The sequence below is a fragment of the Festucalex cinctus genome, chromosome 4 (assembly GCF_051991245.1).
Source record: "Festucalex cinctus isolate MCC-2025b chromosome 4, RoL_Fcin_1.0, whole genome shotgun sequence".
In the NCBI taxonomy this organism is placed as follows: domain Eukaryota; kingdom Metazoa; phylum Chordata; class Actinopteri; order Syngnathiformes; family Syngnathidae; genus Festucalex; species Festucalex cinctus.
Window position 1 is genome coordinate 17,880,987 of NC_135414.1, and position 24,291 is coordinate 17,905,277.

General features: G+C 39.8%; 1 protein-coding gene across 2 annotated transcripts in view; it reads right to left on the minus strand.

Annotated features, from left to right (window-relative positions):
* Nucleotides 1-2,052: 2,052 nt before the first annotated feature.
* prmt3 (protein arginine methyltransferase 3) overlaps nt 2,053-24,291 on the minus strand; it is a 44,696-nt gene continuing 22,457 nt past the window's right edge. The window contains exons 12-16 of one of the 2 annotated variants that reach the window (XM_077519413.1): nt 19,829-20,016; nt 17,048-17,134; nt 9,329-9,379; nt 8,848-8,935; nt 2,053-2,806 (exon numbers count right to left, since the gene is read on the minus strand). In XM_077519413.1, the coding sequence (XP_077375539.1) occupies nt 2,697-2,806; nt 8,848-8,935; nt 9,329-9,379; nt 17,048-17,134; nt 19,829-20,016 (524 nt within the window). In that variant the 3' untranslated portion in view covers nt 2,053-2,696. The remainder of the gene's footprint in view (nt 2,807-8,847; nt 8,936-9,328; nt 9,380-17,047; nt 17,135-19,828; nt 20,017-24,291) is intronic. The other variant, XM_077519412.1, reaches the window with a different exon arrangement.

Genomic DNA, 24,291 nt, shown 5'->3' on the forward strand with positions numbered 1-24,291 from the left:
CCCACAAAAGATGGTCAATTAGTCAACCAGGCCCATGCATGCAAATAGTTCAGAATCTAAGTGCGGGAAAGTATTTGAGAGTATAGTTTACAATTTGGAAATTCAGCACGGATGTTGATTAAAAATAATAAACCAGTATTCAATGCGAATAGGAGCTACAAAAATGTGCCTTTTCAAGCAACTTCAACACATTTTTACACCAAAACGTCCGGCCTGTCGCTTTATGAATCGAAAAATCAGTTTATAAATTGCGACGTTTGCATGGATTTATTTCCCTCCCATACGTTCGATGCAGTGGCTGAAAGACTTTTAATATGCACACTACGCTCCTTCCAAATCTGTCTCCGTTCCAGATAAGAGACTGGAACCGCTGTATTAGCCTTGACTTTAATTACATTGTCAACTGGGAATAATTGTAATTGATTTGTGGCCTCAACACACACATTCGCACATCTTACCAAACGCTTCACGTCTCAGTGCCTTACTTCCTTTATTTTAAACAATTGTTGCAAAACATTTATTTAGCATTATTTATAAAATGTCCGTTTTTTTTAACGAGTCGATATTTTTTGTGAATTATAGAGAAAACTGCTTTGCAGGGTTGGCGCCGGTTAATTACACATGCGTCTATAATTAATGGTTCACTCCCACTGTCGCGTGGGTGATAAGCAGCCGCAGCCATCCGAGGCGCCTGCAAACTAGTGATTCAGTGGCGGAGGTCACCCAGAGGCCCGCGACTCCCATCGCCATCATCATCATCATCATCATCATCATCACTCTTGGCTGACAGGGACCCTCACAATATGGCTGAAATGTATTGACTAGTAGTTTGAGATTCGACTTCCAGACAGACCTTCCTCTCCAGAACCCCTGATTAGACCTTGAGGAGGATGAGGAGCGTGATCCCCATAGTCGGAACAAGGTTTTTAAAAAGAGGGATCACCAACCTGGTCTGCACAGTGGTGCAAGCAATGTTGCAGAAGTGTTTTCAACTGAACCCGGACAGCCCCACAACATCTTCAGGTGACCTCAACCTCCAGAGAAATGAGAACCTGACTAGAATCACAAATGTCTTAACAGTGGCTTACGTCGGGCCAAAATTTGCTGGAACTGAGAGGACAGATGTGAGAGTCATCACTTATATATTGTTGTAAATTGACGTGCAATTTTAATGCCGCTGATGAAAACTAGCTTCACGTAGCTAACTTGGGCATATTTGCATTGTAAAATGTTGATTAATGTGCATTGTCCCTATTTGCCACTCACTGCTCCTCAGCAATGGATTCAATTAGATTAGGTCTTTTAATAATTAGGCGATTTAAGATAGGCTGCAACCTGTCCTAGTTCAGAATTATTTATCTGGACTCCATAGCACACATATTCTAGTTGAAACCAGTGTTTGGGTCACACATTGTCACATGGGTGAGGCAGAGTGTGAGTGGGGGGCTAAATCAGAATAAGAGTAGAAACAAGTTTGGACAGATTAGACCTTCTTCCAAATTTTGCAGACAAGGGCTCCACAGCTGTTTCTCCATCTTACTAGCATTCATTAAACAATTCAACTGAGCTTATACACGCTACTGGTAGTGTTAGCATCGTGAGCATTCAAGATAAGAGAACTTGGTAAAGGTTCAATCAAATATATTCAGTGGAGAAAACAAAATTTGTAGTACATTGTACATAGTTGGGCGAAATCCACGCATTTCCAAAACTATCATTTTGACAGGAAAGCAAAAAATAAAATAAAAAAAATAAAAATAAAAAATAAAATCAAAATGTAATGTTTGTTAAGACATTAATTAAAAATTGAATCGTCAAAGGGATTATCAACACTTTAATTTGCTCAGTGATTTATTAAAAAAAATATATATAAATAAAATAATAGCAGACCCACAAAACATCAAATTGACCAAATGTGTACATAGTTTTCTATCAGACAATTTTACCTTTAACTAAACGGGATGGGGGGGTGGAGTGGTTGTGAATCAGACCCTCTTGTACCGCAGCTGCAAAGGGGAGCAACACCAACATATTGTTGAAACTTCCACTTCAGCTCTCAACATCCTGCCACTGTTAACGTAACACACCGACAGGGAGAAAATATTGGCGTAGAGAATACTCAGATAGATGCATTGTTTTTTATTACAAATAAAAGCAATACAAAAATACATGTTCAGTTTCCATAGTAATAACAACAAACCATTTGTTATTTTAAAGGGGAAGTAACCCCCCCCCGATATTTCTTGACAATAATATGTTCTATGCAGCCCCACTAGTCTGAATGCGGTATTCTGGTTAATATTGTGTTAGTGGAATATGATTTAAGCAGCAAAATCCAGCAGTATCAGAATCTGTATCAGAAGGCGGCCATTTTGCCACTTGTTGTCGAGCGAAAATGACATCACAATTGCTCAGGTCTTGACAACCAATCACAGCTCAGCTTGAGAAAACAGCTGAGCTGTGATTGGTAGTAGCAAGAGCCCTGAACAACTGTGATGTCAACTTCAGTCGACAACAAAGTGGCAAAATGGCCGCCCCCTGAACTGGATAAAAACAGTTGGATTTTGCTGCTTAACTAATATTCCACAAATGTAATATTAATCCAAATGTCATGTTTAGACTAGTGAGGTCACATATAACATTGTCAAGAAATGTTTAAGGTTGACTTCCCCTTTAAAAATGGCAGTTACATGACATCACTGCACGTTGTAGGTCATCTTCCTGTCCCGGAGTTCAAAGGTGACCAACAGTGAGCGAGGGTCCTTTTTGTTTTTGCGCAACGTGATCTTGCCTCGTAGCTCCTCCCCTACAAAGCATGCAAAACATAGTTAGAAGATTCAATGTTGTGTTTGTCTCAAGAGGCAAAAATGAAATTAGCCAGTCGGCTCAACATAAAATACAAACTATTGCTGATGATAAGAAATGTGAAGAGCCCAGCGGCAGTGCTGAGCTCAGACGTTTGCAGTGCGAGCCCAAATGCACTGCCGCTCACAGGAATGATGACGTTCGTGTCAAGCAAATGTGGTTTCCTATTATGTTAATAAGCACCAGGGCCTTGTGCCTATATTTGCGCATGGAGACGCAGAGCCTCCGCTCGCTACGCTGCGCGCTTTTGCTCGCTGGAGGTTACAAGAGGACGTGGGGAGAAAATGCTGAGTGTGGAGCTTTGTGCCGCGTTCGCCATCATTTCTGTCACGTCTCAGCCGTTGCCATACCAATGGCTTCTGTTGCACGGTCCTTGCTTGCTGGCGCCGCACTCTGGGTCTGTCACTCCACTGCAGAGAGTTGGAGCAGCTGGGGGAGTTCACATTGCTTGGGGAGAAAAAAAAAGTGGTGGTGGTGGGGGGATAAACATTGCCAGGACTGTAGATAGCTATTACGAATTTGGGAGGTAGCAGAGACCTGGGATTGATGTCACACTTTTTATGTCTTTATATATTTCTTGGAATCAGTACATCACATATAAAGAAAATGTGCACCAGATTAAAGACCAAGTAAATATTATGTATTCATGCCAATTTCATATTATGTGTCAGTTTAGAGTTATAAGCAATCAAAGAGAGAGTGTGAACATGTGACATGTTGCCCCAACATGAGGTAAGCGTTCACTATGTTGGGGGGGGGGGGGGTAAGAGGTCACACTGGATTTTGCAACTAATAAAACAAGGACAAAATTATTCATGTTCTATTTTATTTTATTATTTACTTGAATGTACAGCTATCAAAATTAATGTCTTAACTTTGGAGATGAATTTAAATTCTTAAAGCGTTAACAAAAAATTATCTCTGCTAACTCGGTTTTATTTGCTTCCTGTTGCGACCTATAGAACCTCTGTTCCTGTGTACAGCCAAATTTAGCGGAGACACTGGCGCAAAGATGGACAATGGGTAAGTTTTACTTTCAGTTTCATTTGCTTCATGCTCGTGGGCACAACCTAGCCTTTAAGTCATAAGTTCTGAGAATTGTTTCTATGAGAATTGTGTTGTATTTTACAGAGAACGGATTCTATTCAATGAGCAAAGAAAGCAATTAGAACTGTCTTTGAATCAAAAATACTTCATATTAGTTGATTCTAAATTAATTACATGATTTTACTCTTGTAAATATCCGTTACAACTTACAACCTTTGAGAAAATAGCAGAAGCTGAAGTAGAAAAGTGCAATTAATCACGATTAATTATGGAAAATTGTGTCATTAGTTTACATTTTTTTTTACTGCTTGACAGAACGTGAAAGTGAACTTTAAAAAAAATAAATAAATAAATCATTTTAATCAATGGTCTTAAAAATTTACCATAGTCATTGAGCAAACATGAAATATTTCTTTGCATATGTGACAACAAACCCCAAAAAGACGAAGCCATGTTGGCTCTAGGTTAAAATGATATTAAAAAAAAAAAAAAAAGAGCAATGACTAAGGCATGACAATCTCTTCTGTAACGACGCCACCTAATTTGCTGCTCAAATTTGTCGATGTGCAACCCTGTTTCAAAAAGAATAAAGTTAAAAAATATATATTTGGTTTGGGCAAAATAATAGTTCCTCATCTCAGCTCATTAAAGTGGTCTTCTTCAAAGAGCAGCTGAATAGTGAGTAACCTGACAAGGACAGGAATAGAGTTCAACTTTCCAGTTCAATAGTCCAGCGCCTTCACACAAACATCCCGGACAAAACAACCATCTTTTTCTGCTTAACACAAAGTAAGTAAAAGCATGAAAGGGATGACCCTCCTCTTCAATAGTCGAGCCACACAAACACACCGGAGCATGACAAATGATTTGCTGTTTAATTTATTATGCCGCCAGCCAGGAGGATTCGCACGGATGTTTTGTTCCAGCCTGCTGCGTGCGTGCGTGCGCTCTCTCAACAGCCAGAGAGTTAATTACTGTTGCACTCGTAGCAACGAATCAAAACGGATTCGCTTTTCGCCGTGATAAATCACCAGACAGTTGGCGCAAACCGCTGGAATGTTTACTCCGGGTCCTTATGACAGCCAATCAGAGCTGGAGGCCATCTCGGCCAAAACACAACAGAGGTCACCATTGTGTTTATCAACTTCAAGGTGACTTTAGCCACTTTTTTTTTTTCTTCATTGCCAAAAGTACAGTTTAGTAGAGAACTATGCAAGAACTCTTTTGAATTTGAGTGTAAAAAAGCAGCAGTGTGTGTGTGTGTTATAAAGTACACCATAGACCCTATCAAGTGAATAGAGAATGCTGTTAAAAACTCAATTTCTGGTTTACGGCCCCTGGAGGAGGTTGAGGACCGTCTGGGTGGCGAGGTGGAGAGAACACATCAATAACCTGCTGCTCTCTCCCTTGCTCACCTACTACCTCGCTAATTCCTTCCTTCCTTCTAGATGCATTCACACAACAGATACATTTCTTAGCTACACCTGCACATTCTAATGAGATCAAGTAGTGGCATAAAAATGTGCTGTGCGCTAAGCTATGGCTAACATTTAACTTAGCGACACAGAAGGGGGACATATTTTGGTGCAGTGCAGCTTTTTAGCGCCGTAAGCTAAAACCACGATGACTAGCATATACACAGCATACACAACTTGGATTTCTATCATTAGATGATCCATTAGTGAACCTAATGTTGTGTCTGGTGAACATGCTTATTATGCAGACTGAAGGGTTGTGTGCGCCAAGCAGACCAGGAGAAACTTACGCATACTTTGATCTCCAGTCGACGTGATTAATTGCAACTGCCTTCTGACTGCATCAAACAGCTGCAGCTCATTCTGAATGCAGCAGCTCAGGTTCTTCTGACCACAACAATGTCATACATTATCAGGAAATGGTCATTGAGGCTCTGAGGTCTGCAAACTTGGGTCAATTAGGTGAGCTCAAAGTTCAAAGCAAAGATGGTGAAGCAGCATTTTGCTGTTATGCTGCACGCAAATGGAATAAGCTAACAGAAGTGAAATCAGCCCAGAATTTAAATGTTTTTTGTTTTTCTTTTAACGCTTCCCCCATATATTTGACATTTTAAAACGTTTTAAAATAAATTTCACAGTACTGCATTTTATTAATTTTAGAAATAACTAAAATCCCATGAATAAGACTTCTTTCCATATAAATGATGTAAAATTGTCCCATCACAGTATACACGGATTCATTATAAAAATAAAATAATAAAAAACTAATAATAATAATAATAATAACAACAATAATAACAACAACAACAATAACAATGCTCATGTCATTTACTGGTAGGTACCTAGATACTATAGAAAAAGGCATACTTATATTCCAACATATTATTCACATATACATGATATTTATAAATAGACATATTCATGGAACATCAATTCTTAAATATCAAGGGAATTATTTAAAACTCCACAAACATTAAATTCCAAATTAAATTATGCGACGGCAGTAACTTCTCAAATGATTTAGTTTATTTTTGCTCATGAAAGGAACGTTTTATAATTACTTCAGACATTGACATCAGCAAGGATAAGATGAAAATGCTATTTTCATCATTGCAATTCAATCACTCTAAATATAAATTGTAAATATTCTCTAGTATGTTAAAGTGCAATAAGTAAGGTCTTCTGTAAATGTAAGAAATTACTTTAATTTCTATGAACAGTAAATTTCAAGAAAAACATAAGATGCAAAAAAAAAAAAAACATGCATACAAAAAACATTTAGGCCTTTTAAATGACATTTTCTCATGAATTTATGGGGAAAACATATATTAAAATAATCAATGTATGGTTTTATGAATTGATATCAGGCTCTGAAAAGGAAAATTGATTCGATATGGATTAATCGATTTTAAACCCGGCCCTAATCACCACCTTCACACCTATTTTTACATTTAAAAGAATAAGAGAAATCCTTCCACAAAATGTAGCAAGGGGCAGAAAAAAAAGGAGTAAAGGAGTGCGGCACGACTTCAGATCCCTCAGGCAGTGCAACAGTAAAAGCAAAAAATGAATTCATACAGCGTATTACTATATAGGCTCGGTAAAGCTGTTGCCAATAATTGCAACATCTGCAAATACAATTTCAGACACTGCCATGTGAAGCCAAAGTCATATTTCAGTGAACCAGTCTGAACATTAACATGAACAAGCTGACAAGCAAGTTATAGTCTCATAAGCGCCAATGGTTCCTACACCAAGTAGATAAACACTCAGTGGTAAGCGAGCATGCTAAAGCTCAATGTAGTCAAAGCAAACAGTTAAAAAGTGTAACATTTCCAAACTGATTTTATGTCAGCTTGAAAATGTGATCAGGTTGTAAACTTTTCCATTCCGACGCTCCCACAGACTGTCAAGCACAACTGCATTCATAGATCATCATTTGACCAAATGGAATCAGTTCTGCTCTGCACATTCCCACTGCGGCATGGCGCGATCATATGGCCGTCCGCTGCTCTCACATTCAGCTGCATCCACCTGACCAATCGGAGCAGAGACTCGCCAATAGCGCTTGAGCCGCTACAGAGGTTCTCAAGTTTTTTATCACGCCGCTTGCTGCCAGAGCGCAGCCAAGGGCCGACGGACATCTAGTGTATGTGTTCCCCCTCACGGGTCGTTTATTACAGTCGGCTCCATCAGATATCCGGTCAGTAAGCGGACAGTGTCCTCGCATTCATCCTCGCATCACCAAACGCATCCGTGATTCCCATTATGATACAGTGCGAGGAGCACTGGAGCTTGTAAAGTGGAGAAAAGAACATACAGTACATGTGCAGGCCAGGCTCGATATATGATCTCCAGCAGTTGAAAACAGGGAAGCAGAGTATGGAAAGATTTTTTTGTTTTTGGTCTTCTAAATGTGCAGTCTATCATGATGCACATCATGTTGGCATGGGATGGAGAACCAAATCCGGAGTGGGGCTGGGTAAAATAAATAAATAAAAAATGAGTAATCGAATCAATTTATAAAGCCCAATAACAATTTATGAAATCATAAATCAATCTTTTTAATACATAAATAAATACAAAAATTCATGTGGGAATAAAATTTCAGATAAAGTGAAAATTGAATCATACATAAACGACTTGTTTTTTTTTCCTGTATTTTTATTTATTTATTTATATTTACATTTATTTAAACAGTTGTCATCCAATAACTGCAGTAATATGTAAGTTATCCAAAGTTGGCATTTAGAAAAACAGAAAATAAGTAAACTGATTAGAATTAAAAGGATTTTGAATGTTTTTCTTCCATTAGACGCCTGCAGGTAATTCCAGGTATGCAATACAGACTAGAGAACGGATAGATGGTCCAAAAGTTGTCAACTAAGCCCAAACAAGCTTGGTGGACAATTATATCAATGTTCATATTTGCTCTTTGTAGCCAAACTAAAGACTTTCATCATACATCACACATTCATACATAAATTGACACCAAATTTACAACCCAACATTCCAGATTTAGCCTAGACAAGAAGTTTTATAAAATTTATTTTAAAAAATAAATGATATAAATAAAGAAAAAATAAATAAATAGCAAAATAATATTAATAAATAGACTATTGTTTGGAGTCATTTTTGCTTCTAATATCTGCCTGTCCTATTTCCCACTGGTCAGTAACAAAGCTCTTCTCTCGCAACGCGCCATGAATCAAGACGTGCGAGCGGTTATCGGATGACTTTCACATGCTGTCTCTGACAGCTGAATGTGATTTGTTTGGATCCCCTGCTGTCTCTCGCCGTGACAGATAACGAGTGTCAAGCGGTCTGAGGACATCACCCACCAGAGACGGATTACCTGACATCCTGCTGCCGAGCACCATTCAGGCCCCAAATCAAGTAAAACACACACACGCAGTCCGACGCAACTTGAAAACAATGGTGGATAATGTTTCATACTAACCGGCCTGGACTGTGAAAGGTCTCTCCAGTTGGAAGATGGTCTGTTTCCAGTGGGTTTTTGTGAACTGAGGACCCGTGGAGAACATCACCTGGCCAAAACAGTTTTGTTGAGAATCAAGCTTGACAGAATACATTCTGATTGGATGAATACAAGGATACAGTTTAAAATCCAACATTAACCAGCATCCCAGGATGCATTGCTTACAACCTTAAGTCATTCAAACATTATGAAACTGTCATGTTATGAGATCAACAGCATTGGGACCAGGCCCTGACTTTTCAGGCAGACCACGGTGAGCAATTGACAGGTTAGATGAGCTTGGCATTTGTTTTTCCAAATGGCCGCCTGTGCTGGATAAGTGCTCATATCACCAATGGACTGGGTTGATTGCCGACAAACGCCCCGAGGAGGAGAAAGAAGCTAAGGCGTGAACGTAATTGACTTTCTGTTAAATGGGTTTCCTGTTGCCAGCGCCGCTTACCTTGTTGCAGCAGCCTTTGTCAAAGAAAACGTCAAAATAGCCGACAAGTGCCTGCAAAGAAATATGAGAGGCGAGTTAGAATGTGTGCAATAAATGCCTGGATTTGTTTGGCGACATCACTGATATGAATGGGCTGATTTTTTTTAAATTAAGTTTTTAATGAGTAACAAAGTGTTGTTGACTGTAGTGTAGGTCAGTGGTTCTTAACCTTGTTGGAAGTACTGAACCCCACTAGTTTCCAGTCACCAACCCCTCCCATCACTCAACTCAACTATATTTATAAAGTACTTTAAAACTCACGGGCAGCAGATACAATAAAAGCACCAGAGGCCCCAGAATTGAACCCTGTGGAACACCATGTTTTGTTATACATATGCATTCATATAGCACATATTTGTCTGAACACTTTTATTCTTTTTTTTCCCCCGACATGATTAGTATGAAAGGGGGTTTGATCGAACCCTGGTTAAGAACCACTGTTGTAGAAGAGGTACTCTGAATAAGGCTCAACATTGACAGAATTTTACAGAGTTCAGTGTTTTTGTGTTACTGTAAAAACTGCATTAGCAGGTTGTTTTTTTTAAAACTCCTTTTTAAAATAAACATGGCTTCTCATTTGGGCTGAGTCAACAACATGTTCCATGTGCTCCCTCTAACCTCATCACAGAGGCTTGTCATGGCACAAAAGAAATACATTATGAAGTAGCCACCAACGCCATGCTGGAAATTTTTGCTGACCAGTTAAAATCCGCCATCCAAACCATCTGGGAACATGAAATTAGCAAATGTTGCTCTATTGACTGTATTGCAGAAATAGATGGATTGCTGCAGGAAAATACCATTGTGCCATCTCACTGAAATTGTTGTTCTGCACTAATGGTGCATTTTTGACAAACTCAAGGTGAGACTTGAACTGAAAGCCCATCACAGAAAAGCAGCCATTTAAATTAGTGCTTCATAGGACATACATGTAAAGAACTACGACACAGAAGAGGAACAGTCCACGGCCAGTCTGCCTTTAGTTCACCAAAAACATCCCCCGGGATGATTTTGCTCCCATTTCTCCCCCCACTGGAGGAACAGAGGTACTCTATCAATCTCGGGAGCACACTTGTAGTGGCAATGATGCAGAACTAATAGCTTTTAATCCTGACACAGCTGACAACTTGGAGTCCAGCTTGCAGAGACAAAGAACTAAATCGATGCAGCAAAGAGAGGAGGGGGGGAATTCCTATTTAAAGCTATTTTTTGTTGGTGTACAATAAATAACTGAAGTGGTGAAATGTAGTAAACCTCTATTGAGCAGTCCCTTTTTTAGATTCTGGCCGAGGAAGAAGACAAAGTAGAAAAAAAAGCATGTCACTCCAATACAATTCCGGCTTTTAATGAACACAGCAGAGATGCTAAGAGCTGCGGTAATCAGGAAATTTGCTGTAATTACTCGCCCGGCAGAGCGGTTTCAATTCTCTCAAAACGGAGATGATTGTCACTTTGGAGATGACAACCGCTCAGAAGCGAGATTGATTGTCACTTGTGTTGCGTAACTTTCAAACTGCAGTGAGACATCAGGGCTTCAGTTTTGGAGCCTTCATTGTCACACCTAAAGCAGATTGCAGTACTCGACTGGGTTTCATACCAACTTTATGAAATACTGTAAATAACTTTTTTTTTTTTTTTTTTTGCCAAGGGAGAAAATAAATAAGATTCTAATCGACTTGGGGCATTATAAATGGGACATAATAAAAATATCAGAATTTTTCACATTGTTTTGACCAGTTTTTCTTAACCTGGATTCGATCAAACCCCAGAAGTTGACTGAGTCTATCTCAGGGGTTCGGCGGAGGAATAAAAACAATATTGCAACTGGTTTTTGAAGTTTCCTTTTCCCATCACCAATAACTAGTTTAGTTTAGTTTAGTTTATTCATTTTTTCCTTTCGGACACATTACAGTTTACATCAATCACATCACATCATTTGCAACATTGACATCCGAAAGAACTATGTCAAGGAAAAAAGAAAGTGGTCGGACGAATATGTGCAAGATGAATTCACGTATAACGGAACATATGGTGTTCCACAGGGTTCAATTCTAGGGCCTCTGTTTTTTTTTTTAATTCTATCTGCTGTCCCTGGGTTCCATCAAAGCAGCAGCGGTTGTTTTAAAGTGCTCTATAAATATGGAGTTGCGTTGAGTGGTGGGATTCAGCGCCCTAATTGCATAATTTGCAATGCCAAGACCAGCAATTCTAGCCTAGCACAACTAGCTATCTAGCTAAAGAATGCTGACGTCCACATTTCCTAGATCTAAATCATCCAATCAAAACTCAGTCCATCCATTAAAGTGAAGCTCAACTTCAAGCACTCAGTGGATATGCTATTCCCAACTGTTAACCAGATACCAAAGCCCAGCATCTTTTGGGGCTTTGAAATACCAGAGAGACCGCCTCCACATCCTGAAGTAATCATTTAAATACAAGACCAATGCTGTGAAACCAAAAGCATCGGCAATTTCTGCTCTATTCACAGCATTGTCATACCAGAAAATGCTCATAATAAATCCAAGTTGAAGGCAAGCAAGTAGACATGATTGTCACAAACACACACGGCCACCAAAAACAGGAAAATGCGGAATGACTGCATTTAATTTTCATCAGCATTTCGCCCCCGGGGCCCAAACGTGTCCGCGATAAGTGATGACAGTGGGCTTCCCGACGGCCCGTGAGGAAGCGCTGCTACATCACAAGCGCTCCAGCCAAGTCTCTGGGAAGAGTGGAGGGAAAATTAATAATTATCATCAAGGATAACACCAACAGGGAGCAATTCATCATCGCTCCCCTTTCGCCTGGCTACGTGTCAGTTAGCCGAGTGGCCCGGCCAGATACTATTATACAACAGTGGGGGGACCGAGGGGGGGGGGCATGAAGAGGAGGGGAAACGGAGGATTGCTGATGGGGACTGTGGGGGGGGGGCATAAGAAGAGAGGTCTAATGCGCTTTTGATAGGGTTTACCCGGGTGTGGAGGCTTCAAGCGTGACCACCTCACAAAGCGCATCGGTGTCAATTCTCTCCCGTGCACCTTCTCGCACCCTCTGCCAGATTGCCGTTGTTCCGGTGAGCTGGAGCCCGAACCGTCCTCGCCTGTGGTCTACCTCCAACCACAACTTCTCGCATATCATGTCCTCAGGCAACACACGACTAAGTGCAACATAACAGCTGGAGATAATTTTTCAGTGGTGCAAACCGGGCTGCACTAAGCTGCGTCACTGCGCTTTGTTTTTTTTGTTTTTTTTTTAAACACAACTAAAGTGTAAAAATCAAACCCACAAAATGTACATGAAATCTTCGCAACACATTTTTTTTAAGCTAACGGTTAATTTGTCACTTTGAGGTGTCCTACTTTTGATTTCACGTGACTTTGAAACTTCTTTAATTATTAAACAATTAAAGCAAAAATAAGAGGAATATTTTGATAATTGATTCCTTGGCATATGCACTATAAACAAATTAAGCCAGTCTTATCCAAAAGTGCAATTTTAATAATCTAAATGGCAATGGCAAGGAATTCAAAATCTCAAAAACCTCAAAATCCTTCTTTTTTCGGGTGACACCAAAAACGCCATGTTTGATCAATCATTAACTTCACATCGTAAAAGAGATTTTCACGTTTACCACTTTAGATTGGTCAAAAATCTTGACCAGTATATATTCGGGCCAGGCCGATTATCAGCACTGATTAGCTTTTTTTTTTTTTTTTCTTTTCTTTTAAACATGACAATAATAAACCAATACAAAACTGTGTTAAGGGAACTATATTCTTTATTTACATTTTCATTTTACTCAGCACCTTCTGTTTTTGTTTGAACTTAAAACGGATAAGTGAAAATTTAACATTCCAGATATTTTGAAATTTTGTAAAACTTCATTTATATTGATAGTGAGCTATTTACGTGTTTAAGTTGTGATTGAACTTTTTAAGACATGCTGATGACCCTGAACGTTTTGTTCGAACTTTAAAACAATTTTTGCAAATCTGAAAAGTTGATCAATAAACATACGCTCAGAATTTCAACAAAGTAAAAAAAGAAGTTGGTGTCATTATTATTGTTATTTATTTATTCATTTAACATTTTAAAGCTCCCTTTTTAGTAAGAGTGAATATCAGCTTCAGATATTGGTTATTGCTGTCCTTAACTACTAATAATCAGTACAAGCCATGGGAAAAAATATGAAATTTACCAAATTGTGAGATAGAAAGTTCTGGGCCGGTGCATGCGAATTTGTGTAAAGAATTTGACTGAAATAAAGCTATTCTATTCTATTGCAGGCAACAATCCCGTGTTCCAACATTTGATATTTTGAATAAGACATACCTTGTCAGCACTCAGCCAATGTTTAGAGGGGAACAATTCTACATTGAGAGTCGATTTCAAACATTTCATATATTGACATATTTTTGCTTCCTGCTTTTAACTTTTGGTAAAAAAAAAAAAAAAGCCGGCGCATCTCATTCTGTGAAACATCTAATGTGCCTCATAATGAACATTTCTTTGCGACGTGTTTTGTTCTCTGTAGCAACTAATAAACGCAAACATTTTCAGCTTCTTGTGTGTGGCTTCAGAGTATTGAAACACAATAAGCTCAAACACGTACATGTAAAGCGGGGTAAAGAAAGGGTGGCTGAGAAAAAAAAAAAAGAGAGAGAATGAGAGGATTTATCTTGTGTGTGAGCGGCACAGACGCAGGGGTTGTGCTGTTCATTTAATGCAAGGTTAGGCAGGCTGAGCTGATGAATGGACTGTCGACAGGAGAACAAAAGCAGGCGCTCCATCATAGGGCGAGAGGCGCAGCAGCTCTCCCTCACCAATCCCCGAGCACTGGTCCAGGAGCAGTTTACCCTTCACACATCCTAACCTTAACTACCACTCAAGATCTGCAGACAATACTGACTCCAGATCGGTATCTTTATGACAGCAGAGCAACCCTTGCGCAGGTCAATAATCATCTGTAAATCCTGAGACAAGCAGCTTTGATGCGGCGGGTGAGTAGAAAAGGACAATTTAGACCAACGAAACCTTCTTTACAGAATACTTTGCGTTATATAAGCTTGGCTTTTGATAGCATTAAGAAACGACACATCCCATTGTGCATAAAACATCCCAAGACACCGTTGCGCTTCGATAGCCGCGTACTAAATGAATGATTCGGCTTTGCAATAAAAAACCCGAAAGAAAAGCAGTTTGCAACTGGGGGAAAAAAAGCATTAAAACATACTCCCTATCTATTTTGCAGGATTGTATATGATTTTGAAGTAGAAGCTGAATGCTCATATACTGGATACATACAAATGCGCGCATGATTCGTATTGACATTAACAAACGAGTTGAAAATCAACTCCGTTGGGTTACTAATTGTACTTTTGCAGAAAAACATGTCATAGTCAAACCCCTGAAAAATCTCATTTAAACTAAATGGTAACTGGAGTGCACTTATTCAGCGCTTTATCTACACCATACGTTCTCTAAAGCACTTCATTTGAAAACGTCTACACTGGTCGTGTTGATGTATTTGCTATGACCAAAGGGGGGGAAAAATCTTTTTAGTTTAAAATAGCTTACTTAAGCCATCAGAATCCCTCGCCATACACAGACCAACAGTAAAACAGACTTGGGAGGGTTTCATCTCTACAGTCCAGCAACTCAATTTGCAAACTGCTGCTGTCTGTTGCTAGGACAGCGTCAAGAGGCCAACAATGAAGTAATGACAAAGCACTGAAATGCTTTCTTGACTGATTATCCAGTTTAATTTAGTTTCCGTTAGCTGGCCAAACATTCCCATAAACATGCAAACACTTACAGGTGTCCCTTTTGAAGACAGTGATCTTCACACGACACTATGCATGCCTCCTAATAAGTACATATGTCACACACGTTACTGTTCTAACATTCTGTGACACTAACTAATAATTAGTAAATGAGAAACTATGCTATAATTAATTCTTACTCAAATTCAAAAATTCTGTCTTGATATTAATTTTATTGCTTAATTCGCATCTCAACACACATCCTATTCGGAAAACATATGCACAATGCGCAGAGGCCAGATAATAACCACATATTGATTGCCCATTAAACCATTACACGAAATTACGTAGCACTGCGCCACAACACAAAAGGCTGCACCACCACGCGCGTCACAATGCAGAGCATCAGGACAGAAGACATTAAAGTGAGGCGCTTCTGCCGCAGGCTGCTCACAACACAGTGAAATGTGGCTCAGTCATTGGAGGAAGTTCAGGTGAGGGATGTGGTGGCGGGCAAAATAGGCTCGTAAAGCATTTTATACGCTTTTGTGTTTTTAGCTAACACCAACTGAGGACACAACTTAATTCATGTGTTGCAGTTGACCTACACCTCAGCTTAGAGCTTCAAAACTTTTCTTTTCTGAAGTCTATTTCCGTCTTTGATTTAAGGAGTTGAAAACTTTGTTTTCAAAGCCCCTGACTGTTGTGTTCGTCCGCTAAAAGTACCATAAAAGTATTTCTGAACATTTGATAGTTTTCAGTGCACTGGCAAGCAGCTACGCACAAGGGTGAAGTGGACCTGGAAGAATACACTTCATTTGTCTTAGACTTCATCTCAAAATGTGCTGATGATGTCTCCACCACCACCACCATCATTATCTAGAATAGGATATCATATTTGTCGAGTTATATAGTTATGAGTGCCACATATCGTCTTGGACAGCTAAACTTTTAAATTCAGATTTAGAAAAAGGAAACACTTTTTCAGTAGTTTGTCAAATGGGCATTTTACAGCTGTACAGCTGAGGGAGACACAAAGAAAAGGAGGAATTAGGACGACTGTAAAAAATATTGATCTATCATGAAAGACTGAAAATGGGTTGTTAGTCAAGTCAAGCAAGCTAAGAATGTTCCTTGTTTTATGACTGGTAATTCAAAGTCCCATTAAATTCAATGCTTGGATTGGAAACCCTGAGACATCCGATTGACTGATATTGGCTGAAATACAGTAACGTAATCCATCAATGCAAGCTGACTGATGTCTCTGACACTTGCACAGCAATGTCCTTTCTCCACAGCACGTCTGATAATTGATGAACGGCAAAAGTGTATTAGCAAACTTTAGTTTAGACTGTGAAACTGTCCTGTTCTGTCAAAAGAGTAATCGAGGAAAATCAATTTGCCAAACATTTTTTAATTCATTTTCTCATTAATTGCGTCATATTTAATTACCGTTTGACTAACTTTGTTTCCACAAATAATTTTTGATGTCTCAGCAAATTTTATGCTACGAGATGGCATTATTAGTTCATGTTGGACGTTCATAACCTGGTTCCAGGTAAAAGGTTAAAGAAAAAAAAAAAAAATTAAAAAAATAATAATAATAAAAAAAAAAGGTTAAAGGTATAAATAACTCAGTATAACAACATTAAATATGAAAATAATTGAAATTTATCATATGATATCATGAATATACAGTGCTGGTTCAGTGCCACCGCAAAATGGCACCTGATGACCCTCCCCAAAAAGGCTAAATGTGTCTTGTGAAATGTTCCGCATTATCTTTCTTCTTATCAGAAATAAACCACACATTCTTTGTAAAACACAATAAATCACACTGGCATGAAAAAAAAATTCAGCTGCCTCAGTGTGTGACTGGGTCATAGTGTGCGTGCGCGAACATGTTTGTTTGCATTACCGTGCAATCCGTGGTTTTGGTCATCTTCAAGCAAAAGTCGGATGCAAACTCCAGCTCTGACAGACACACTTTGTTGCAGTCGATTGTCTGTTGAGTGAAAAAAATGGAATATTATGACAATATGGACTGTTTGTATATTTTTTTTGGACTTGAACCTAATATTGGTTGCATTGTCTTGGCAAATATTTTGCGAGACATTTTAGGCCACTGACTTTTAATGGCACCCTAACTGGTTTCAGACAGAATGGGGCACAGGATCATTTTCTTCTCAATGTGTACTTTACCCTGCAAAAATATTTACTGATTGAGGAACATTCATTTAAAAAAAAACAAAAAAACAAAACAGCATTTAATTGGAGCTCAGTGCAAAAACATGGGTCCATATTATGCACTGCACCTTCATAGAAGCCTAAATCTGAACACAAGCCTCATAACATGAAAAGTATTACTGAGCAGGCACACAAATCCTGAAATGGTTTCAGGTTTAACTTTCCTCAATTTGTCTTAGTTGTTCTCAGTGAGGAAAAAAAAAAAAAAACTCATCAGGTTTGCAGAATGTATAATTCCTTGAGCGGGCTCTCAATTTTACGGAGTAGCAGTCAGCCTTAATAGAATGTTATTGGATTGTATCAATGAGAGGCAATGGATGGGAGTCGTCGTAATTTGGGGAGAGGGCCTGTCTATTTGTCACTGGAGGGGAGAAACTATCGATTTGAGGATTCAAATTCCATTACATCAAGTTCGGCTCTCATTCATCACGTCCACACATGGGCGGAGGACATGCTACTTAGCAAACAGGCCAAGCGGCGATGAAACGCATAATGCTATTAGAGATTCGAAGAGGAGAGTGCTCTGCAACACTAAAAGACACTAAAGAGTAGAGGTGTGCAAAATTTCCGATTCTTAGATTATTCACGATTCGGCCGTGGAACAATCGAGAACGATTCACAAAAGTCCAAATTCCGATTATATAAATATGCCAAGGGAACCGAAACTAAAAGTGGACCGGAGCGGAAAGTACGCGGAACTGAAACGCAGTAGCGCGCGCGGTCTTCGGGACGCTTAATGGGACGGACCGAGAGTACACATCCACAACTCACGCCTCGACATTCAAAACAACAACAAGCATGGCTGAGCTGACCAACCCACCTCTTCGTCAGATCAGACCTGCTCCGAAAAGGCAAACAACTTGAGGCGGAAGTATCAGCTAGCTGGCTGCAGTGCGTCGGTTAGCGTTCTACAGGGCGCCGCGCAGTGATACGAACGAACGAACAGAAAAGTAGTGGCTGGCGGTAATGGCGTCTGACTTTATTCAGAAAAGAGTATTGTGGTGGAAATGTATCACGCTTTTGAAAACAAATAGTTTTTTTTTTTAGAAGAAAAACGCTTTATTTCCGAGACCCCAGCCAGCTTGCTGGACTATTTTCCTCTCGTCCAACGTCGAACATGAACGCGTGTCACCGAACGCTGTCAGAAAGAAGTCAGTGTTGATCGCACACACGGGAGGTGAGGATCAAATTGAGATTCATGTTAAAAAAGCCGAACGATCCCTTTAATGTTTACACGTTCATGTTTACACAAGTTAAAAAGCAGAAAAGCACTTGAGGGTTTTTTTTTTGTACCTCTGAGAAACTTTAATGTTTACATGTTCATCTTTACACAACTTAAAAAGCAGGAAAGCACTTTTTTTTTTTTTAGGCATTTGTATTGAAGTAGTAGTTCACATTGTCTTTCATTTATATCTCAGTGCACTTTTGAGTGGATAAAAATAATATATTTTTGCTCAATGCTATGTTTTATTCTGTTGAAGACTGAATATACTTAAAAGCTGTTGTTACAGAATGAGGACTTGAGTATTTTATTTACTGTTTTGAACTGTTAACTTGATACTGAAATAGTAGTTTATTTAGGCCTGAGAGGACTTTTGTACTATTTTTGTAACTAATGTACGAAACATTAAAAGCACCAAAATACATTGTTTTTTTTCTGCTGCCTGGGGGGAAATCAATAATCGTTTTATAATCGAATCGTAGCCTCTGAATCGTAATCGCAATCGAATCGTGAGGTGCCCCAAGATTCCCACCTCTACTAAAGAGGTAACTATGCTCAGATGTGGAACCGCTTTGACTTTCTTTAATGTCACTGCTCAACTCTCAGTTTAGTCAAGTGTTTTATTCACAGCATGCTCAGAGTAAAGTTTTCAAGTTTCTTTAAGAGGAAGTTCAACTTTTCATAATATTGTTTCATTTTTCATAATTATAGCCACTTGAGATGTAATCTAGATATTCAATCAACCAAGTGAGCACTGTTCCTATCAATATCTTTAGTTCAAGTTGTTTTCATCTTTTATAGGCCAGTCCTGTTCAAGTGAGCCCATTTTTTCTAGTTATTCTGTTGATTTCTATTGTGCAAGGTGTAAGATATCAAACTGATGAGAAGAGCCATCACATTAATTATAGGACACATAAATTGAACATAACGTTTCACTTTCTGACTTATTTTGCGTTTCTATTTATTATTACTATTATAATAATAATAATCTCACTGATTTACTATAGATAATGCACACATTAGTAAATTCAACCATTTAAAATATTTAGTGAACATTTTTTATTTCATAAAATAATCAGTTAATTCTAATCTAAATCTAAAAACACATTGAAAATAGAATAATAAAATGAGTGGAAATGAAATAAGCCCCTTGAGCACAAACGTGTTCCCACTCCCATTCTATTACAAGTGCACCGTTTCCTTTTATTAGAAATTCTGAAGAATATTTACCCGTATGACTGTAGGTTCAGAGATGAGTGTGTCTGCATTCAACACTTGCACCACAGCCTCTGGGACGACCACCTTCTTCATGCATGACATGTTGAAGCCGTACACATCATCCCAGAATGCAATGCACTCTTGGTGCTTCTGTGCATCTCCAACTGCTGCCAGGCTGATGTTACAAAGGTCTGGGTAGACTGAGGAGGAGGCCAGAGGAACAAATGGGGAGTTGGTATGCAGAGATGTGATTAATTACCAATTGAGAGACATCCATAACCAAGAGAAAAGCAAACATTGGCAGTTGCTTGCTATTCTTCTATACATTACACATGTAAAAGAAAAACATGTGAAGCAAATGTTTTTATATTTTTTGTGAGCCAGACACCTCCATAATCCGATAAAAAACACATTCATGAAGACTTAAAAAAAAAAAGAAAAAAAAAAAGAAAAAAAAAAAAAGACCGTGGTGAACTTCTAGTCCAAGGCAAGCTTGATGTCATCAATTTTGATGGTTTCCAAAGCATTAAACAACTAATTGGAGAACGCCTTGAAGTCCTGTGGGCGTGGTGTGCTCCATCAATATCTTGAAGGAATAGCAATGACAAAAATACAGTTTGGCCTTGTTTTTGCCCTACTTACAAAGTCCAAACTGCATTACACCACACTGCTTATTTAAAGAGCAACAGTTTCTATTAAATGTCTTTTAATGTGTTTTTACATATGATATATTGGTATGGCTACTCTGCAGGGCGATGTTATAGCTAATATGATGGCCCCCTACTGTGAACCAACATTAGTTGAGAAAGAAGCCTAGGGCCAATCTTACAGGGGAAAAAAAAAAACTCATGTAGTATAAACTGATTTGAGCCAACACTACATTGGTCCTGAAGTGCAAAACACAACAGCAAATAATTAAATACAATGGCAAAAAAATAAACAAAACAAAACCAACAAAAAAAAAAAACAGAGCAAATAAAAAAAATAAAAATAATAATGATAAATAAATAAATAAAACGCACAACAAACTAGAGCTGCAAGCAGCTATAAAGGGCCCTCGCAGCCCTGGTCACATTAGGATAACTGGCGCACTGGGATATTGGCACATAGAAATGGCAAATTTTGGAAAATGGTACAATAAACTTGTAAAACACCAATCTTAAATCAGGTCATCGAGTGCTGCAGTTCTGCATGTTTTAGAAGTTTCCATCCTCCAAAGCACCTGAATCAAGTTTCTGCAGCGCTTGCTCATGAGGTGATCATTTGAATCAGGTGTGTTGGAGGAGGGAAACCTCTAAAACATGCAGGACTGCGGCCCTCGAGGAGTTTTAGACATATGCTCTAAAACAGTGTTTCTTGAATGGGGGAACATGTACCCCTAAGGGTACGTAAGATTAAAAATAATGATAATAAAATAAAATAGCATCCATGCAAAAATGCTTTAAAAATAATTATTAAATTATTCAAATACTTCCATAAAACGTAAGTTTATACAATAAATGTTATTCAACTTCATTGTCTAAAAAAAATATAAAAATTTTTTTTAAAATAAATAAATAAAAAGTCTCCCCATAGCAGAATGGTTCAACCCAACCTGTCATATGCCACCTTGCATCACCTTTCAATTATTTCAAAACTTTATTTAAAATTAAGATACTATGACCCTAGCGGAAAACGGTTCAAAGTGATCATTTTTTGTGTGCACAAATCCATAATTAATTTAATTATTTTTTAAATTAATATCTTTTTATGTCCAAAAAGCGCAAGAGATTAATGAAATGAAATTCTAAAGTTAAAAAATAAATAAAATCTGACAATGATGACAACATACATTTGAAGTCTTTTCTGTTTTTCAACCAAAAATGCTTTGCAGTGGTTAGGGGATACTTGACAGGGAAAAAAAAAAAAAAAAAAAAAAAAAAACACACATTTCACATTTTTCATTGCAAAAAGATTGACCACTGTTCTAAAATACAGATTTTTTTTTTTTTTTTTTTTTTGGGGCCGTGCATGATGTATGTGCAAAGTTAGTTTACGTTGAGTTTTGCACGTTTACAACTTTATCTGTAGTCCCTTCTTAGATTTCCTTTTTTCACAAAATTGAGTTACCCTGAGAATTTGGTTTAAGGTACAGTACAAATACAAGCAATGTATAAAAAAATATATAAATAAATAAAAAAAAAAAAAAGAAGAAGAAAGAAGAAGTAACATATTGCTATTTCTGTTGTATGCACTAATTCAGTTGCATTTTATGTCACTATTTTTCATAATATTGAAAATATCCTCTGGTAATGATTATTATGCAGAAGTATTTTTATAATGTCTTAGTATCATAAGTTTAAGCCTTCCCTTCTGTAGCTCTGCAAAGGGTCTAATAAAGAGCTTTATGGGGAAAAAAAGCAGTGCAAACAGCCTTGTCTGTAGGCTTCTACATCTACAAAAAGAGCAAACCTCCAATTTTCTATCATTGGAAAAATATATCCCATCTAGTAGGCATGTTCAATTTATTTTGCCCGACATATGAGTTGCCGTTCAGCCTCACATAACCTTCAATACATCGGGCCATAAATTGTGAGAACGGATGGCGACAGCTCAGCGATGGGCATCTCATGGTCTCTCATTATTAGCTGATGGCTGCTCATGACCATGTGAGTGTCACCATACGTAATGACGGTGTTTGCGCACTTGCAAACATCCTTTCATTTGACTCTGATTACTGAAGCAAGAGAGCGATCATCAAGAGCAGGTGGGCTTTTGCAGATTTGGCAAAATTTGGACGGCTTAGTTGACAGATGCACTGCAAAAGCAATGGAGACAAAAAGTTGAGTAGGCGAAGGAGGGGTTACTGTACTGCAAATGGAAAGGGGGGAGACTCAGAGGAAGGGGTGCAATGGTGTCCCCAGATTCATGGCTTTGACATCTGCGTCCTTCTCGACTCGCTGCTCTCAGCCCGTTTGTCATGCCCCCCCCCCACTACACTTGCTCTCTTGAGCCCCCTCATTGGTCGGCTGTGAAAGAGTAGATGGTGAGGGAGGGAGTGGGGCAAAAACAGATCCCTTTTCCCAGGACAGTGTACTGTGCAAAGCATGCTGAAAAACACTTAAGGATGAAGGGAAGGTTAGTTCCCCTCCGTGAGCCGGTACCTTAACGTGGTGGAGGGGTTTGCGTGTTCCAATGACCCTAGGAGCTATGTTGTCTGGGGCTTTATGCCCCTGGTAGGGTCACCCATGGCAAACAGGTCCTAGGTGAGGGGCCAGACTAAGAACGGCTCAGAAGACCCCTATGATGACGACGATATTTGGAGAAGCGTTTCCCTCGCCCGGACGCGGGTCACCGGGGCCCCCCTCTGGAGCCAGGCCTGGAGGCGGGGCTCGCTGGCGAGCGCCTGGTGGCCGGGCCTGCACCCATGGGGCCCGGCCGGGCACAGCCCGAAGAGGCAACGTGGGTCCCCCTTCCCACGGGCTCACCACCGGTGGGAGGGGCCAAAGGGGTCGGGTGCAGTGTAGGCTGGGTGGCGGCCAAGGGAGGAGACCTTGGCGGACCGACCCCCGGCTACAGAAACTGGCTCTTGGGACATGGAATGTCACCTCTCTGGCAGGGAAGGAGCCCGAGCTGGTGTGTGAGGCAGAGAAGTTCCGACTAGACATAGTCGGACTCGCCTCCACACACAGCTTGGGCTCTGGTACCAGTCCTCTTGAGAGGGGTTGGACTCTCTTCCACTCTGGAGTTGCCCATGGTGTGAGGCGCAGAGCAGGTGTGGGCATACTTATTGCCCCCCGGCTCGGCGCCTGTACGTTGGGGTTTACCCCGGTGGACGAGAGGGTTGCTTCCCTCCGCCTTCGGGTGGGGGGACGGGTCCTGACTGTTGTTTGTGCATATGCACCAAACAGCAGTTCAGAGTACCCACCCTTTTTGGAGTCCTTGGAGGGTGTGCTGGAGAGCGCTCCCTCTGGGGACTCCCTCGTCCTGCTGGGGGACTTCAACGCTCACGTGGGGAATGACAGTGAGACCTGGAGGGGCGTGATTGGGAGGAACGGCCCCCCTGATCGGAACCCGAGCGGTGTTCTGTTATTGGACTTCTGTGCTCGTCACGGTTTGTCCATAACGAACACCATGTTCAAGCATAAGGGTGTCCATATGTGCACTTGGCACCAGGACACCCTAGGCCGCAGTTCGATGATCGACTTTGTAGTCGTGTCATCGGATTTGCGGCCGCATGTTTTGGACACTCGGGTGAAGAGAGGGGCGGAGCTGTCAACTGATCACCACCTGGTGGTGTGTTGGCTCCGATGGTGGGGGAAGATGCCGGTCCGACCTGGCAGACCCAAACGTATTGTGAGGGTTTGCTGGGAACGTCTGGCGGAATCCCCTGTCAGAAGGAGTTTCAATGCCCACCTCCGGCAGAGCTTCTCCCTTGTCTCGGGGGAGGCGGGGGACATTGAGTCCGAATGGGCCATGTTCCGCGCCTCCATTGT